The 20,233-nt window shown below is 31.7% G+C and overlaps 1 protein-coding gene across 6 annotated transcripts in view; it reads right to left on the reverse strand.

Annotated features, from left to right (window-relative positions):
- Positions 1–20,233, reverse strand: part of LOC148607369 (uncharacterized) — a 39,004-nt gene that overhangs the window by 1,772 nt on the left and 16,999 nt on the right. For 4 of the 6 annotated variants that reach the window (XM_088545113.1, XM_088545114.1, XM_088545112.1 and 1 more), the window contains 23 exons: positions 19,835–19,948; positions 19,469–19,591; positions 18,520–18,642; positions 17,761–17,883; positions 16,726–16,842; positions 13,530–13,646; positions 12,443–12,565; positions 11,967–12,089; positions 11,456–11,575; positions 10,889–11,008; positions 10,528–10,641; positions 10,174–10,296; positions 9,777–9,899; positions 8,697–8,819; positions 8,011–8,124; positions 7,679–7,801; positions 6,542–6,664; positions 4,866–4,988; positions 4,400–4,513; positions 3,476–3,574; positions 3,027–3,188; positions 1,477–1,707; positions 357–533 (listed from right to left, as the gene is read on the reverse strand). In XM_088545113.1, coding sequence (XP_088401239.1) covers positions 357–533; positions 1,477–1,707; positions 3,027–3,188; positions 3,476–3,574; positions 4,400–4,513; positions 4,866–4,988; positions 6,542–6,664; positions 7,679–7,801; positions 8,011–8,124; positions 8,697–8,819; positions 9,777–9,899; positions 10,174–10,296; positions 10,528–10,641; positions 10,889–11,008; positions 11,456–11,575; positions 11,967–12,089; positions 12,443–12,565; positions 13,530–13,646; positions 16,726–16,842; positions 17,761–17,883; positions 18,520–18,642; positions 19,469–19,591; positions 19,835–19,948 — 2,952 coding nt within the window. The remainder of the gene's footprint in view (positions 1–356; positions 534–1,476; positions 1,708–3,026; positions 3,189–3,475; positions 3,575–4,399; positions 4,514–4,865; positions 4,989–6,541; positions 6,665–7,678; positions 7,802–8,010; positions 8,125–8,696; positions 8,820–9,776; positions 9,900–10,173; positions 10,297–10,527; positions 10,642–10,888; positions 11,009–11,455; positions 11,576–11,966; positions 12,090–12,442; positions 12,566–13,529; positions 13,647–16,725; positions 16,843–17,760; positions 17,884–18,519; positions 18,643–19,468; positions 19,592–19,834; positions 19,949–20,233) is intronic. The other 2 variants (XM_088545116.1, XM_088545115.1) reach the window with 2 other exon arrangements.

Genomic DNA, 20,233 nt, shown 5'->3' on the forward strand with positions numbered 1-20,233 from the left:
GCATCGACAAATAAGTTGTAGGGAAATAGCACACGATAATGCACGGAGAAGACATATATATTAATAAATTTTCATTTTTTTAATAATGATAACACAAATAAAGCTGATATTTATATTATTGAAGCAAAACTTAATAGATTCATAACGAATTAAGGTGGTAGACCTAAGGTAAGGGAACTAACTCTTGAAATCAGTGATATGTCTGTATTATATTCAGTTTCACCAAAGCCTATCAAGCTTTCATTTGAAACAGCGTGAAATCAGTCCAAGTTACTTTGACGCATACATGTGATAGGGTTGTGCCCCATTTCCTAGGTATACCGCTTTAAATTGATATTCTATATTAAACATCTTACTTAAATTTCTGATTTTCTTAGTTATAGCTTGTTGCTTTTCATTGCTATCCAGAACTACTAATCTTCCATTATGATCTTCACATGTCTTTTTAGCATGACTCCATGGCAGTCTATTTGCGGACAACTGTATACACGTTCTCAGACCCATCATGTACGAGTAACAAGTAGACGGACAGTCTGAGATTAATAAAGATAAAAATGATGTAATATAATGATAAAAAAGCATCTTCAAAATCTACAAAGATGCACACCGCATACAATTTAGCTTTTTCACAGTATAAACAGCTAAAACAGGTCATCAAGCTAGACTTATCCTACTAATATAAATATCGCGTGCGAAATGAACTCAGAAACTTAACTACTCGTGAACGTCGATGTATCTCTCTGCACCATGATAACCTATGTGTTCATAGTGTCATAATTTTCCTTTACTCCTTTTTCGTCTACCCTGGACTTGAATTTTCGCATGCAACTCGTTGGGTGTTTCAAGAAAAACAGAGGATGCTTACCATACCGGGACATGTACACCTGGTCCATGCTCTCAGTTTCAAATAGAGTCCCTGGAATGCATTCTTTTGATTTCATTGGAATCCTTATTCCCTTCATTACTTGTTTACAGTGTTCACACAATTTCATTTTTTTTTTTTTGAAAAATTAAAAAGATAAATACAGGTCAATTAAATAATTTATTCAAAATCAATATCAATTAAAACGACACCATTTCTTGTTATCTGGGAAATATTTGTATTTTATGTTATTTAACTCGATGAATCATATATTTAAATAGACAATTGGTATTAAGTGAAAGTCTCTGTAAGAATCAGACAGTGGGTAAACATGGTATGATTAAACCTACCATCAGAATCAAGAAAAAAAGACAAGATTTTCCATATCATTTTGGTAAATTGATTTATATTTTCACTGAAATGCACTGAAAATGAACATTTCAAGGACAGATAACTCTGTAAAAATCTCACATTTTTCTAACATTCTATTTTTTGATTCAGATATCAAATAATGGTCTTACATTGTTAGTTCGGTGGGTTATTGACATGCATGTTTCTGTTTTTTCCAAATATTATCTGATTCTGACAAAGACTTACACTTATGATATACATACTTTGTGTCGGTTTCTCGCAAATGAATCGCAGAGAACTGTTGCAATTCCTATGGAACCACTGAAAAGATCGACTCTGACGAACGAAAGCACAATTTAATTTCGTCCCATTAACACCAAATGAGGATTTAGTAAGTGTAGTAGTCCAATTATTGTAATGAAGTTCTGCTCCGTTTACCCATTCAAATTGTCCATCAGTTCTGACAGCGCGTAAACCTATCCACCAATCGAACCCTATGATCACGAAAAAAAAATACGTAATAATATTAGTACACCAAGTATGAAGTCATAAAATATTGCCTAAAGTCTATTTATACGGCATAAATTTACGGTACCACTGCTGGTGAACCTAAGGTCCCCGAGGGTATCATTAACCCAGTAGTCAGGTTTGTCTGACCCCGAATAATATCATATTGTATCTATTCCATTTCTGGAATCTTGCAGTTTTCCAAATTTTAGAATACGTAAGACACCGAGGCTTCATTCCTTGCAGTGTATATGGTAGAACCTCTCGGTGATGGATTTGCCTTCCTCTTTCGATAGTTTTGGTTATGAGTACTTCTTGTATACAACTAACATTTTGATTATGATCTTCCTACATATTTGATTTTGATGCTGCTGATGATATAAAACTTGTATTTTTTGTATTATACAATGTGTCACACAGATTTTTAAGACAGTAAATTATGTAATTCAGCAAGACTATACTAATTAACTGATTAAATCAAACAAAATATATGGAACTGAGAAAAGCTGTCGAAGACAAATAAAAAAAAAAAACTTTCATTCATAATAAATTTAAGACCACGAACTTCCTACGTATTTGATTCCGACGTTACCGATTTGAGGTTACTTCTTGAAATCATTGTTTACGGATGTTTGCTATAATCATACGGTTCGTATTTTTTTGTACTTACAGTACTAAAATGTGTTACTCGAATCGTTTGTTTTCTTTTTAGTTTTCTGTCGTTATGCATATGTTTCATCGTTTTACTTTTTGGGATGATTCTGTAACTATTTATTCATTGAGTTTTCTCATAGTACTTCATTCATTGCATGAAACGTTTCCAGTAAATCTTGTATATCTATGAATCAAAAATCTGTCACAAACGCAACTACTGTTTAATTAAAGTGCTAAATTAAAAATGCACTCAAGTGTCTGTCCCAGTAAGCACCAGGCAGTGGGTGAAACATGGTATGAAAAACCCCATCATTTTGATATTGAATTTGACTATTTGGACAATCAGAATCAAGGAAACCGGACAAGATTTTCTATGTCATGCTGGACCATTGAGTTACAATTTCATTGAAATGCCTTGAAAATAAACATTTCAAGAATAGATAACTCTTTCGAAAGCCTTATTTGTCTAAGATTTTATAGAAAAACTGCTGAGCACAACCAGTGATGTAGAGATCAAATAATGGTATTTTCAAATTGAGAAAGTATATCCTTGAGTGATTTTACATTGCCAGATCGTAGGGGTTTTGACATGCATATTTCTAATTTTTCCTATTTTCCCTGATTCTTACAAAAACGTAAACTTAGTTATTACCACTTGCATGTTCTTCTATCACATGATGTTTTCGTGTACTGTCTATGACAACCAGTCTCCCGCCATCGGCTTCACATGTACGACGAGCATCCCACCAACTCTTTTTAACATGATAGAAACTCAAGTAGCTACCGAAATCTAGACTGTAATCGTATCCCTGAACTAATATTATCAAAATATATATTTATTCTTTTCATTATGTTGTAAACTGTGCTGAATAAAAAGTAGGCTTCTATAAAAGCAAAGCTCAATTGATAAATTTAGGTCATAAAATTCTTAAAAAAAACATTAACGAATACTTTTCCGAGACCTACAAATTAATAGGTATGCACAATGAATTCGTCTGTTAAATTTGATTAAGATTAGTAAATTTAATGTTTAAAAAGGTTCACCCAAGTTACGAAATAATTGGGTGTTTGATTAAACGTATGCGTTACAGTTACATATACCTTTGCAATATGCTCCCGAAAATCCGAACATGCACCGACATTGGTCTGGTGCTACACATGTTCCTCCATTCGGACAAGTCATTGATCCACCACAAAGGGCTACAATTATTGATTTGATTATTGAATATCATTCTTTAGAGGTTTAAGGTATGTTCATGATACAAAATATGAACGGTCAACCAACCACTGTAGTTAGATAAAACAATATGATTTTGGTATTTGCATATGTATTATCAAAAAGGTTTCTCGCCGAGGAAGCGATCGAAGGCCATGGACTATTCACCCAGAATTCTTACCACAAGTAGGGCCAGTTTTGCCCATTGTTCAAATGTCCGAAATTTTAATTAGATTCTGTGGAAAAACTCCTCAAATTTTCCCAAAATCAGAAATTGTGGAGAAAAGTACCAAAAGTAGTAACACAAATTTTGAAAATGCACTTTCGACAAGTTCGCTCATAGTTGAACACTTTAAGTCGAGTACTTCCAAAGAAGCACCGTTACAACCATTGCATGGTTTAGTTTTTGTTTTTGCGTTTATGATTTAAGAAACCACGTTTTCTATCGGAGCAAGATGATCGGTCATGTGCTTTTGTCGGTGACTTTGTTTTGCAAATTTGACAGTATATATCGTTCGGAAGTTTTCAGATCCTTAAATACTATGTTTTACATGTATTGAACTTCTATGCCGTTTAAATATATTGCATACTCTATACTACACCATAACTTAGAAACGGCAAAAAACTTTGATATGCAGTAAAGATCCTACTATTATATACTTAGTAATCTAAGTATGTCTAGAAACTGATTGTTATAAACACTATTCATTATTTGTCTTACTTCTATTTGCACCAGAACATATGCTTTTATGCTCGGAATTAAAATAATCTACATTGGATATGTATTTTCTAATTTTTAGTCCAACTACCTTTCTCACAAGTGAGTCCACCAAAACCATGAATACATTCACATCGATAACCTCCAACTTCATCCACACAACTGCCTCTATGTTCACAAATTATGCCAATACAATCATCTATGTCTGAAATGTGTTTACGAAAGCTCACAAATGAAATAAAAAACAGAAGGTGAAGGGAATGTTGAAAACAATCTGCGAAAAAGCTACACATTCCCAAATTTTCGCGTTCATCTCATGAACATTATTATTAGTTAATTTGAACAGTAAAATCAGTACTTGGAACTCAACTTAACGTTTCTAGAGGCCATCGCAAAATACCTCGCCATTTTTTGTGGCAGGGTATAAAATGTAGTCATACAAATACAACATGCTTGATGACTAAATGTATATACCATTATGAAATAGGAAAAGACTGATTTCACAGTGCATTCATCGTGGAAAATATTTATTGATAACTATTGACATGAAGACCTACTGTGACACTCTGTTCCATTGCTATCTAATAAATAGCCATGTCTACAACTGCACTGAAATGATCCAATTGTGTTCGTACAAATTTGGGAACAGTTGGAAGCTGTAGTATTGCATTCGTCTATATCTGCAAAAGAAAGACGAGCATAGTGAATTATGTCTTAAAATACTCAGTCAGAAAAGATTTCACATAGATCAGCAACAAAAGTGTAGTTTAATGAAAATAAAACAGAAATATATATATTGAGAATTTGTTTAGCTTATCATTAATTCATAATGCAAGTCTGAAATATACTGGCTACTTTCATTTTTGCCGGTTTAATCATGACTTTGCAAGAGCGAATAGTATTTAGGATTTTCCACTGAAATGGGAAATAAATTTTATCAATATCCCTATTTATTTATCAACACTCATATCTTATATTTTACTATTATATCTATACAATTGTTTTGAAAGGTATTGTTTCGAAATTTGGTAAGAATTAAAACCAAATTAAAGGTTTTAAAATGTAAACTATAATAAATATATAACTCTAAAACAAAGTCAGTACAGAAATTCCCAACTTTTTTATAGACATTTTTGTGTGTCCAGTAAAAATGTATTACACGATGATGTTTGATCGACTTTAGCTACGTATAATAGTAATATCTGTTTTAACGTATGCACTGGAAGATTTTCATTTGGCGAAATACAAGTATGAGTTCGATAGTCCAGGCCAAGTTTTGGTTACATAATTCTAAATCAATATACAGTTCCCGTGTTGCAAAACGAAATTAATAAAACATTCAAGATACATTTGAAATCTGCTACTTTTACAGTATACGTAAAAGAATATGCAGAGGTCAGAATAACTACAGCAATATTGAATGACATGTAACATTTCTCAGTGTAATCAAGATAACCGGATTGGCAATACAGTGTGCGACATTGACTTTCCAGGAAGAACTTATATTTGAGAAAATGGAAGATACATTTCTAAATCCAGTAAACTGAAATTTATCTGTTTACTTTTCACATTTAATGGCACCATACTAAGTCAACTGAAGTTGTAATAGAAGACAGAGAAATTCGTTTGATATGTATTTAGATAGATAAGCAAAACTAGATTAATATACGTTTTTTTTTAAGAAATTTTGATAAATCCGATATATTAGGGAAAAAATGTCTCATTCTAAAACAAAATACCGTAGCATCGTTTGTGATTGTAACTGCACTGTTCTAATGTAATCTAATTCCTTTCACACAAGAAACAAATATGGATATTGGGTTGAGCAATGCCGAAGTTTGCATTTGACTGTTGTTGAAGTACTATTATTCGTGAGGTACCAATTTTCGTGGTTTTCCTGGGTAGACTAAACCACAAAAATTGGTTCCCAACAAAAAAGTTGATGGGTATACTGAAATCCTAAAAAAACACGAATTCAAGAATCCACGTACTTGGGTTCCTTCCCTAATCCACGAAAATTGGTATCTATGAATTGAAGAACTTTCACTGTAACTGTCATAATATCTTCCATCATCAAAAGTAAAGTTTGTTTGTATTATCATTGTATTTTCATGATACGTTCATAATTTCCAGCATATTCCGACCGGAAAGTTATACTATATTGTTTTGTTACTTTGAATTCATGGTTCTCCGTAAATGGTCTTAAATCTAATTATTCATAAACTATCTTTACCGAAGCATGTTTTCATGTCGTATCCAAGCTGGTATCCATTCTCACATTTACATGTGAATGACTTGTACTCATTCACACAGAACTGATTACAACCACCATTTTCTACCAAACATTCATCTATGTCTGAAATAAAACAAATAAATATCGACAATAAGGATTTAGAAAATCAAATAATACTAATATCTTCGCACTTTCATCACGTAATCCCTTTTCATATTAATTTGTAGAAGAAAGAATTTACGTACGATTGGTTTACTGAGCATTTACAAACACACATTAAAAAGATGAAAATCGAAAAAAAAAAGAAAACAAACAACAAAAACAGATAAAAACAGATTGAAAAAAACTAAAAAGCTAGTCTAATTGTAAATTACGATTAATATTAATTGAATTCCATTATGCAGTTTAAGAGAAGTTGTAGAACAGATAATTATCTCCCTTTTCTCGATCATTGGAAATACCAACATTGTTTTGCATAGGGAACCCTTGAACAAATCATTCGGATGGATAAACAAAATAGAAGGTACACAATAGCATCAGATAATAAAGAATTTGAGAAAAACTAAAACAATTTAATTCAATGGTCTTCCAGATTAGAAGTTGTCACGGATGAACTGACGGATAGACGGACATGCAGCATGCAGTATCTATCACCAGCATTTCAGGAAGTAGTTTAAAATCATGTATATACCAGAAATTATAAAATAACTAAAATACCATAGTGAAATATTGGCTGGCAGTGATATGACCGTAACAAAACTAACATAAATTTAACAATTTTAGGGCAAGACAAGAATACACAAACAACATCATGGGTGCATTGAGCCTGTAGTTTGCTTAACTATTGCATGCGATCTGGTATATCTCAAACTACATTTTGCGATTGAAGATTGCATTTACAATGGATAATTTACGATAATAATAACAGTAAAAAAATTGGGTCATGTGTGTATTAAACCTGTAATCTGTTTAACTGTAGCAGCATGCGATTTGGTATTATTTAAACTGCATTTTTCGATTTAGGATTACATTTACAGTGGACTTATGTCCATTATACATAAAAAAAAACCAATTGTATGTTTTGTCTATTTTTTTCTAAAATAATGTATATAGCTATCAAATAAATCAAGGTATTACCTTTACAATTTTTCAAATCTGTAAGAAGTATCAGACCATGTTCACATTTGCAACGATACGATCCTGGAATGTTCTGACATATATTGCTACAATTCCCGTTCTGTTCCAAACATTCGTCAATATCTGAATAATTACAGAATTTTGCATTTGACCATTTGTAAAAATAAAAAAAAATAAAATAAAAGGGAAATATCTGGACATACTGGTATATAGAGATGCAGTGCATACATCATTAACAATTATGAATTAGTGTAGTCAGGCTTCAAGTGGTACATAAACATGTAATACCTAGGTTGATATAACTTTATGCTTCAAACTTCAAACATACCAACCTGATCCACACAGATTTCCTTCAAATCCTTGCGCACATTTACATCTAAAACGCCCAACTTCATCCACACAAGTGCCTCCATTATTGCATATTATGCCAAAGCAATCATCAATGTCTGCAATGCATTTAAAAACACATATTTTGGCATAACAAATAAAAACGTCAAAAAGGGTAACGACTCCATTATGGACGAACAAATTTACACGAAAAGTAGACAAAAGTAGATCTCATCATGCTACACACTTTTACCCCTCGTCAGAATCGGTTTAGGGAATGTATGCAAGACACTGCTGTCTGACCCTAAGTTCTATTTTAGTAAAAGCGGCATTATCTAATCATCCTACATCAGGTTAGGGCAAAAAACCGTGAGAAACATTCATTCCAAGTTTGGTTTTAATTGGTGACTTCTAGGTTACCTTTGGACCTCTAGAACAGACCATAAAGTGACATTCTAGATACCTGCTTTTTTCAGATTCAACATCCACGTCCTATTTTTTGTTTCTTGTTTTTTTTTTTTCGTTATTTTTCCATTTCAATTAGACCAAATAAGTAGTCCCTTTTCATTACTTATAAAAAGGTTGTTTACAAAATATTGACTTTCTTTCGATAAATCTTCTGTGAAATATAATTGTAGATACCACGACAACGACTATTCAAATCGACAACGAGTAATAAAATCTTAACCACCTTGACAAGATATCCCATCCTTCTCTAGATAATAACCATGTCTACAACTACATTCATAGGATCCAATTGTGTTTGTACAGATTTGGGAACAGTTGGAAGCTGTAATATTGCATTCATCCAAGTCTGCAAATAAAAAGTCGGTAAATTATACTTTTGAACAGACCTGTATACAGTCAAAACATGAACTCATACATTTCAAATAAATTGATAGCAACAACATATTATTTAGCCACACGAATACACTGATGACCATAAATTCCCAGCGCCATCATGACTTCAAAAGATTACATCGAAATAAAACTACTTAACTACGTATCACAAACCATAAAGTTGTCACAGCTGTACCCCTCTTATCTTTTGTTGTTTGTTTTAATTCTGATGTTAGCAGGGATACTCTTAGCGTAGGTGTTGGTTACTGTAATTTTCTATCTTGTTTCAAACTGAATGCCATATAATAAATACAATCATGCACCTTGGTTTATATATGTAATTTTCAAAACCGAATTCAGATCATATATTAATTGAACTAACCACATCATGTACAATAAATATATTACATAAATGACCAAACAATTATGACAACATAATTCATTACATATTTTTACATAACGACGTATTGTTCTCAAAAGAAAAGACATCTGTTTCAAAAATACATATTTGTGATTCATTGGTGATTGTACAATTGTGAGTACAGTTTAAACCTGTCCTGCATTCATCTATGTCTGGAAACAAAAAAAAAGTGTATTTATAAAACGTCTCTATTCCAATTAATTATACATGCTTTCAAATATAGAATTCCCTATAAAATGTGAGGGAGTCACCGAACCCGTTCAACAACATAATTTATATTGACTGATTGTAAGCTGACGACGGATAGATGAACCATGATTATTGATCCGTACAATTCACTCGTTCTTATCTTGTAACTTTGTGTGATCTATAAAAGGTTTGTTTTAATCATAAGGGGAGGAAAATAAAAAAAAATCAGTTTAATAAAGAAAATATTTGAACATAGTCCTCATTCAATCTTAAGCTTGCCGTATCTATGGACTGTAACGTAAAGCCAGTAATATGTCTTACCATTACAAGTCTTCCCGTCGGATTCTAGCTTGTATCCACTCCTACACTCACATCGGAAAGTCTTGTATTCATTAATACATATCTGATCACATCCACCATTGTTTATCAAACACTCCTCGATATCTTTAAAAAACAAATGAAGTAGCATGAAATAACAAATAATAACGCCATGTATGTAAAGTACGAAAATAACATTGAAGCACATAAATGTAAAGTGAAATAGAACTATATGATTCAAATTGACAGGCTAAAATGTTTCTATAGGGAGCCTATATTATCGTATAATCAACGGGTTAAATATACTAGTGCTCTATGTAAAGTATCAATTTCCAGTTTGCACCTTCACGAGGAACACGAAATGTATTTTTTTTTACAAAACATAATCAATCATACTTACCTGTACAATTTTTTCTATCTGTATGTAGGTGCAGACCCTCTTCACATTCACATTGATAAGATCCTGGCGTGTTCTGACATATCTGGCTACAATGCCCGTTTTGTTCCAGACATTCGTCAGTATCTGTTTCAAGTAATATGTAATACTCTAGCATGTTTAATCAAAAGCAAATACAGATTTTACTATAAAGCGTGTATATTTTCCATAAAATTTGAATCTACATGCAATTTTGACTCAAAAATATATTTCTATACCTACATCTAGATATCGTGTGTTTTTTCAATGAAAAGCAAAGAGTGTTGTTATGAAAAAATATCAAACCGGTATTACTACGTTTACGTTAACCGTACTTGCCTTTTTCACACAGGTTTCCTTCAAACCCTTGCAAACATTCACATCTAAAATGTCCAACTTCATCAAAACAGCTGCCTCCATGTTCACAAATTATACCAACACAATCATCTATGTCTGAAATATATATTGACAAAAAATATGTACAAGCACAACCAGAACAATTATTAAAAATACTTGCATTCGATCGGTTCCATGTTTATTGTGTTATATTTGTGATATAAAACTGCATTGTATATTGTACCAAAGGAATGAAAATAGATTCACAAGAACAGAATCATTAAAACATCAATCAGAACTTTCCATCAAATTAACAGTAAACACCTTACTCTGTTTTATAATAATGTGACCAAATTAGACATACCCTGACATGATTTTCCATCGCTCTCTAGATAATAACCATATCTACAACTGCATTCAAATGACCCAATTGTGTTCGTACAGATATGAGAGCAATTAAAACACGTCTTACACTCGTCTGCCTCTGAAATTTATACATATACTGATATCAAACAAAATAATACTAGCAAGGAGACAAATATTGCATTAAGAGAGTATGCTAATATGGAGAAAAATATATCCCCCTGTCTGCCGTCATAACATATGAAAGTAATGAATGGAAAACATGAGTCGAGTTAAAAAGAACATGCATATAGGAGCAACATGTAACACAGAGACCCGTCTTATTGAAGTTAAAGTTTACATTTCGTTATTTCGCAGAGGTTATAGCTCTTTCTTTCACTTTTAGCATCTGTTTTTCGTAAAGAAAAACGAATTTACTCGCACTGCGAGGACCACGCAAACCCTAGATAAAAGTTTCAATTTTTGGAATAATAATTAGCGCTTAAACATAGATGGTTGAATTAGCGGCAAAGCAACCATGTTTTACCGATTGGTGCCGTGTATTACCTTAATGCCAACTACAACTTACCTGGACACGATGTCCTATTGTTCTCTAGAGTAGAATTAGATTCCAAACTACAATCATAAGGTCCATTTGTCGTTAAACAGGTTTGAGAACAGTTAAAACCTGCCACGCATTCATCTATGTCTGCAAATACAAAAAGTTATACATGTATATATTACATATAGTATGATAGTCTTCTTTATTCATTGGTTATTATGATTACGTAATAAAAAGGATATTCTTTCGTCCTCTGTCAATATAATCTGAACAGTTCTATATATAACCTATTGACTTCGTTAAAAGTCCATAATTGATAAATATGCCATGCACAATGTTCAAAAGGATTTATGATTTTAATTGGAAAGGCTCTCATACAGACTAATTGTTTAGTTACATATATTCTCATCAAGTTCAACAAATAATTCGATAAGGCTGCTATTCCTTTTAGCGTTGTATTCGAAACATATATTTTATTCATTTTTTTTTTCATTGAGATATGTGTCCTGTCTTTATTGAATTATCATATATGTAATACCATGGCAATATTCTCCGTCAATATCAAGCAGGTAACCATTTCTACATTCACAATGAAATGATTTGTATTCATTTATACAAATTTGACTACAGTTTCCATTTTTATCCAAACATTCGTCGATGTCTGCAAATGAACAATCGAAAGGCCTCATAAAGTTTTTTTCTTATGAAAATTAAACATTACTGCAAGGCAATTCTATTTTGATAGAATAACTTTACCCATTTTCATAAAAGAAATGAGAGAGATTGCGATCTAATTTAAGTTTCAAATCTTAAGTCTTAAATGCAATATACATATTTACCCATTATTTTACTATCAGTACTACTTCTGATAATGAGAAATATATATATATATTTTTTTCTCCTTTGGAAGCAAGTCGAGTGCAGACGGATATTGGCACAGTACAATAAGTTTATTATAGACGTTAAGTGCTACATGAGTAATTACAAAGCTTATATCATCATTAAGATATTTACCTATACAAGTTTGTCCGTCTGTATCTAGTTTTAGACCATACTCACATCCACACAGATACGACCCTTGTGTGTTATTACAGTAGTGGCTACAATTTCCGTTCTGTACCAAACATTCGTCAAAATCTAATACATATATGGATAAAAATGCTTTATTTATAAATATTTATGAAAGTAATTGCTCCACACCCCCATTTCGAGGCTAGAATTTTTATCGAACGTTCAAGCCTAAATGCACATGTACATTAAAAAGTGTTTATTGACAACTTCTAAATAACCTCTGCATATACCAAAAAAGAATAATGACGTTCGAAATACTTGTTTTTTTAACTTTCTGCAGACTTTTGAGTGCAGGGAACTTACCTATTTTATCACGTTTATTTTTCTTTTTTGCTACCGTTTAAGTTTCTCGATGAGTCCCGTAACGGAATTTTCCAAAGAGGGCTGAAAATGTCATATTTATACAAATAGTATAAATAGTGTTTGTTTGATTTCAAAGAGAAGGGATGCAACCAAAACCCAGCACCCCCCTGTCCACGGGCATGTCGATACAACAATTATATACAATATCAATACTGCAGGAATTGCAATAAAATCAAACCTATTGTATTGACACACGAACCATAACATACGATATATTTTCAAATATCGAAAATCAATTAAAAATAATAATAATAATTGACATAGTGAAATGAATAGTTATTTCCTATGTTTGTCATTCCATCTGATACCAAATAGTTTCGGTTTCAATTATCAAAACTTGTACATTGAGATTCTAGCCATTTTAAACATGCTAATGTTCAAACAACAATAAACAAACAAACAAACAAAAAACAAACCAAAAAAAACAAACAAACAAACAAACAAAACAAAACAAAGCTCAGAAACATTTAGAGCATACTTTTCATTTTTCATTTCATATTCAACCAAATAATTAATCCCTTTTCGTTACAAATGTAAAAGTGTTTTGCAAAATATTGGCTTTCTTAAACTAAATCTACTTTGAAATATCATTTTTGATAACATGATAACTATAATATTTAGAGATAGACCATTTAGAAATTCAACAAGTTATAAAATCTAGAAATACCTTGACAAGATGTTCCATCCTTCTCTAGATAATAACCATGTCTACAACTACATTCATAGGATCCAATTGTGTTTGTACAGATTTGAGAACAGTTTGAAGCTGTTGTATTGCATTCATCTGCAAATGTAAATATTATACCTTGCTATAGACAATCAAAACATAAACAGAATACAATATGAAATAATATGAAAGCAACAGTATGTAATTTAGCAAAGGCATCACCGAAAAGCTTCTACTCTATTCTTAATCATTTACACATATGTCTAAGATCTTGAGTGCTAATGTTACATTTGACTTATATTCTGTTGTTCTAAATTCTTTCAAAGGCCATTAGACTGAAGGTTTTGAAAATTAGTTCTGTTATCTAATATTCAAAGAGAGAATATCAATATCAATGGCAGGAAATCACGGTATTTCAGCTCTTTAATTGTGAGATAATAAGGAACATTTCAAAATATCCATAGAAACAAGATGGAAAGTAACTGTAAAGTATTTGGAAAGGTTTTTAAAACACACAACATAATGTTACTATAGCAACAGATATTTAAGTAAACTATTTCTGTATAACAGTAATTCTATTATTTCAAATATGTCTCGTACAATGTTGAAATGTATACAATAAATATGAAAATAAATAAAACAGTTGGAACTAGAAAACAATATGGTTCATAAAAACAAACATCAGACTTAATGCACAACTTGATACAACACCAAATGCAAACTTGAATCATGTGAAAGTCTGTCTTGTCTGTATGGCGCCTGAACATTGATGAACCAAAGCCGTAAATGTTGCAGTTGGTCTACTGGCTCTTCAACAAAACAACTCCAGTATGACTAACACTTTATCACAGCAATATTAAAAATCCTTTTATAATGACAAAACATTGGTAGTATCACTTCAAATAAATACATATCAACTACACATGATAAATGACCCTATGCTGTATGACTTCACTATAAATGTTCTTTCAAAAGTACAAGAATGAATGTGTTATTCAATCAGAAAGTATTACAAAATATAAACTCTTTATAATAAATAAAAGGGCAATAACTCTCATAAAAGGTTAGTATATTAATATATAAACAACACAAACACAAATGACATATTCATTTATGAAAAGGTGTCTATATTGTATATATCATCGAATGTCTCCGGTCACAAACCATACAATCGTATTAAAGCGACAATCCCTATTTCAAACAATACTGGGTAACAGGTGTTATAGAAAATAACATTACAATAATATTAAAACCTTTAAACAATTCATATAATCAACATAAAACCATTTATTTGTACATTTGGACTATGTTCTAGAAACTTACCCATTTATGACATTTATAAACTAAAGTACATATCAATCAGTATTTCATGAATAAATGAATTCAATACACAAAGATCTAAACAGCAGTCAGAGTGTTTACAAACTAATAACTGACCACTAAGTGTATATTTTAATGACCAAACTACGTGTCAACCTTTGAAGCTGGTTAATTACAGGTAACACAGGTAAAAATAACAATTCACACCGAATCTTACAATAAAAGGTAATAGTCGAAACTTACATTATATCCTGAAAGGCTTCGTCCAGATACGTTTTTTAATGGACAGAAATCTCTAATTATTAACTATTTAAATTTATATATAAGAGAAGTTACATCAGTTGGACTTCTCTAATTTACATAACGAATCTCTGCATAATATCCTTTTTAAGGTCCCAAGTACTTTGAACCACGCTCCATAAATTGAATTATAACTATAAAGTTCTTATGGATGCCATGGAGGACTATGAAGGAAAATGGATAAAACGGAAACAAGAAGACATTGATTCTCTGTCAGAGTTGTGAAAGGCCGTGAGGTCTTTAATTTTGAAACGAATGAAAGTTTTAAGTAGGTCAATGAGTGCCAATGCTACATCTGTTTCCAAAGACTCCGATGTAGTAAAAACATTGTCCACTACACATAACAAATATGTTGTCGTACCAGCAGACAAAGCCCAAAACAATATTGTTTTTTGTCTGCAAAACGTTTTACATCTAATGTTTATTATATTATATATAGAATTACCGTCTATGTACAGGATTCCTAAACTTCACAAGAATCCATACAAAAGCATTTCATAGCTGGATCTGCAAAATGTACTACCAAATATCTTTCAAAACTTTTAACCTCTATACTCACAGCTGTCAAAGAGGGTCTGCAGTCCTACCACAACACTTGTTACTCCCGTAGTGGTATTAATTCAATGTGGATCCTGAATCCCTGCCATATTTCTGAGCACTATCTAGTCGCCTTTTACGAAAAGCTTAGCGCTGCTGCACCTGCATGGGGCTCACTATTAAGAGGCTGACTTTAAAGCTGATCTGATCCGAAAGAAGGAATATTGTTTAGCTAGATCCTTTAATCTTAGTTTCCGCTATATAGATGATGTATTATCTTTAAACAATCCCCATTTCAGAGATTTGATACATCGCATCTACCTCAAAGATATAGAGATAAAGAATACCACAGAAACTGTGAAGTCAGCCTCATATCTTGACCTACACTTAGAAATCGATGGTAAAGGAAAACAATATACCAAAATACTACAACGTGATGACATTTCCTTTCATTTGTGGCATTTCCCTTCAGCACCTGCGTATGGAATATTCATATCAAAACTCATACGTTATACCAGAGTTTGCCGAAAATAGGCAGAGGTTTTGTATCGCGTAAGAGTTCTAACTAATAGGCTTCTGGAACAGGGTTATGTTGCTATAAGATTAAAGTCATCACTACAGAAGTTGTATTTCTAGTGTTTATAGAAAAGCAGAGGACGCTTACCCTACCGGTGCACCTGGTCCATGCTCCCAGTTTTAGTCGAGTCCTAGTTGCTCATTTACTTTTTTTACTTTGTATGTTTGAATTTAGTTACTTCATGTTCTTTGTTGGTGTATGTCTGTTTTCCATGTCTGGTCTTTGTCCCTGGATTGCATTCTTTTGATTACCACTATAACCTTGGTTCCTTTGATTGTTATTTGTTACATAATGGGATCGAGTTCCGTGCTGAGAGATTTGTGTAAGCCTACAAATAACAAATAAACACTCTGAGCAGGCGATGCATATCTTTCTCGATCTTGAATTTTCTAGAGAAACAGATCTTATTATATTCAATAATAAAAAGGACCATATGTGCATACAATACCAGCAAAAACCTACGTTGACATGATGTTCCATTGCCAACAAAGGAAACTTCATCGGTTTCACAGCTACAATAATGAGTTCCATTTGTGTTGGTACAGTTTTGAGAACAGTTTGAATCTTTTCTACATTCATCTTCGTATGGAAATGAAAGAGAGTATGAAATATCTCAATTGAATCCAGTTTACAATATAACTACAGATTAGTATGTTTACATTTTTTGCACGAACGGTAAGAAAATATAGCCTCTGAACAGCTCACATACTTAGCATTTCTATATATGTCCTATTCCGGCAAACTAATAAAAGTAAAGACATTGACAAAAACAAAAACGGAGAATAATCATGGATCCGGGTACAATTGTGTTTTATTTATGTATTCATACTAGCGTCGAGTGTATTTTTAAAGACATTATTTGCAATCATATTTGAGGTGACATCTTCTACCAATGTATGAAATTATTTGATATGGCTTCTTTTCGGAAGAGATTTTTTCTTTACATATTTGTAACGTTAATACCACTCTGATACCCTCATACCCTACCCATTTCTTAAGCCCAATCCTAGGTGATAAAATAAATAAATCTGTGTGAAAGTAATCAAGGGAACTAAGATTATAGCGGAAATCAAAAGAATGTAATATAGGGACAAAAACACTCAATTCGTCATCACGTGTATATAAAAAATTACAGTTAAACAGTAATCATCACAAATTCAAGTTGTTGTCTCAGTTGGACCTCATTTGCATAAAAAAAGTGCCAAGTTTAGAACTACGAGAACCATAGCTGTCACCATAGCAAACGTACACTTGTGCTGAATATTTGTGATGTGATCTGACTAAATGTTTTACGAAACTTCCAATACAAAATAAATGAAAAATTGTCGACTGAATTATTATATAATTTGCGATCATTCTAGATTTAACAATATAATATTTCGATCTTTAATTTTAAGAATTTTAATGAGTTTCCTGCCAACGGAACATGCCTTATTATAATTATTTTGTCAACAAGTCCACATGTGCATAAACATCGTAGTTAATTATATTACCTACTTTGGCATGATGTTGCATTGCCGTCAAACACAAACTCATCGGTTTCGCAGCTACATGCATATGTTCCATTGGCGTTTGTACAGTTCCGAGAACAAATAAAACCTGCCCTGCATTCATCTATATCTGCAAATAAAAACAAAAACAGCATAAAATAATCAACTTAAACATCTATATAAGATATACATACAAATCCATACACATTTTAGTTACGTTTTTAATGAAAAGATAATTTATTATATATAACACTTGTCAAAACCGTACAAATCTGACAATGAAATATCACTCAAGGAAGCTTTCTCTATTTGAAAAGACCATTATTTGACCTCTGCATCATTAGATTTGCTCAGAAACGTTTCAATAGAATCTTATAAAAATGAGGTTTTTGACAGAGTTTTGCGTGAATCTGATTGTGCAAATAATCAAATTACACTATGATCAAAATGATTTTTTTTTTTTTTTTTTTTTTTTTTTTTTTTTTTTTTTTCAGACCATCTTTCACCTACTGTTTGATTATTAGAGAGACTGGCATTTAATAAAACCCACCTTCCTGACACTTCTTATTAAAATTGAAATATATTTTATACAATTATAGAACAAATATGTATTAATTATCTATAGTTGATTTAAAATAATTCCAATGAGTTTGGTATAACAGTAACGTATTTAGCGATAATGAAAAACAAACAAAAATGTTTATTTTTTTCGTCGTTCGATTTCGATTATTTTCGTCTTTTACATAAATATAAATATAAGTTTTACCATAACAAGACTTTCTGTTAGACCCAAGCTGAAATCCACTCCTACATTCACAATGAAATGTTTGATATTCATTAACACAAACTTGATCACAGTGACCATTGTTTTGCAAACATTCGTTTATATCTGAGGGAAAAAAGATATATAAAGGTATATTTCAAATAATGATAAAATTAATACAAAAATGAATGTGAATTTAAAGAGAAAAAAGTTGCATTCCAATCCATCGATTGAAATAACTCGTGCTAACCATTTTTATTGTATAGTTTTACCTCGTGCTGACCATTTGTATCGCATTGTTTATCAGGTGCGTGCTGGCCATTTATATTGCATTGTTTTACCATGTGCTGACAATATATATCGCATTGTTTTACCCCGAGCGAGAGCAGTTTTGAAATTGCAAATGTGCGCTTCATTTATTTAAAATGACACATCCTATGTGTTGCATGAAAAGTTGGTCATGTGTTTATCACTTTTTTACCATGGCTGTGGTCTAAAGAACATTGAAGCACGTCATATTAGAATATAAAAATAACAAATGTAACTATTGTTACCTATTTTTTTCCTAGTTGATATAACAATAGACTGTACCAGAATAATTTAGATGCAAAATACCAATTATTAATATATTGGAAATTTCAAGACGTAACTAGAAAAGCGGCGACCAATGTAATAACGTAATTTTCAGAGGATCAAGATCCAAACAAATATATCAGATACACGAAGAACATAGAACAAAAAATATCAAATTCGTTTGCCAAATCCAATTATGATGTATTTAACCTTGGTTGAATCTCATTTGTTGGGATAAACAGGAACGCAAGTTTAGGGTTCAATTTTAGTATGATTGTTTGTGCGTTTCGTAAAGAATTGAATATTAAATGAATTAAGAGGGTAAAGTAAGATGAAAAATAGAAATCTCCATTTAAGACAAAACAACTATTATATTTACCTGTACATTTTTTTCTATCTGTATGTAGGTGCAGACCTTCTTCACATTTACATTGATAAGATCCTGGTGTATTCTGACATATCTGGCTACAATTCCCGTTTTGTTCCAGACATTCGTCAATATCTGTTTAAAATAAGAATCATTTACGGCTATATTTTAATCATAAGCAAATATAGTTTGTTTTTTTTTAATTATAGCATATATTTATTCTCCTTATAATTTTTTTCTAAAAATATCTTTCGTCTTATAGAACGTATGTCTGCACATGCGTTTAGATATTTTATGAAATTGGTTTACTGTACTGTATAGCTTTTTCCGGCAAAAAAATCCTTACAAGGGTTGTACACATTTGTTAGAAATACGCACCTTTTTCACACAAATTTCCTTGAAACCCTTGCATACATTCACATCTAAAACTTCCAATTTCATTAAAACAACTGGCTCCATTTTGGCAAAGTTTGTTAGCGCACTCGTCAATGTCTACAATTTATATAACAGGAAGCATATGTATATACTCAATAAAGAAATCAACATACATTATGCATTTGTAACTTAAGTTCAGATCCTCTATGAATTCAGTTTTGTAATATGAAAACAATATCATGAATTGAAGATACTAGCATACATACAGTTCTTCTTCTAAATTGATCCCAGTGAAATATTGTGTCATATAAAATCTATATACATACCAACCAATTCACCAAATTGACATGTAAAAAAAACTTTCACTATACTTATTTTCTGTCATTTTGCGCAGCAAAACAA

The sequence above is a fragment of the Perna viridis genome, chromosome 9 (assembly GCF_037379345.1).
Source record: "Perna viridis isolate PV_CMFRI_1.1 ecotype Kerala chromosome 9, ASM3737934v1, whole genome shotgun sequence".
NCBI classification, from domain to species: Eukaryota; Metazoa; Mollusca; class Bivalvia; order Mytilida; family Mytilidae; genus Perna; species Perna viridis.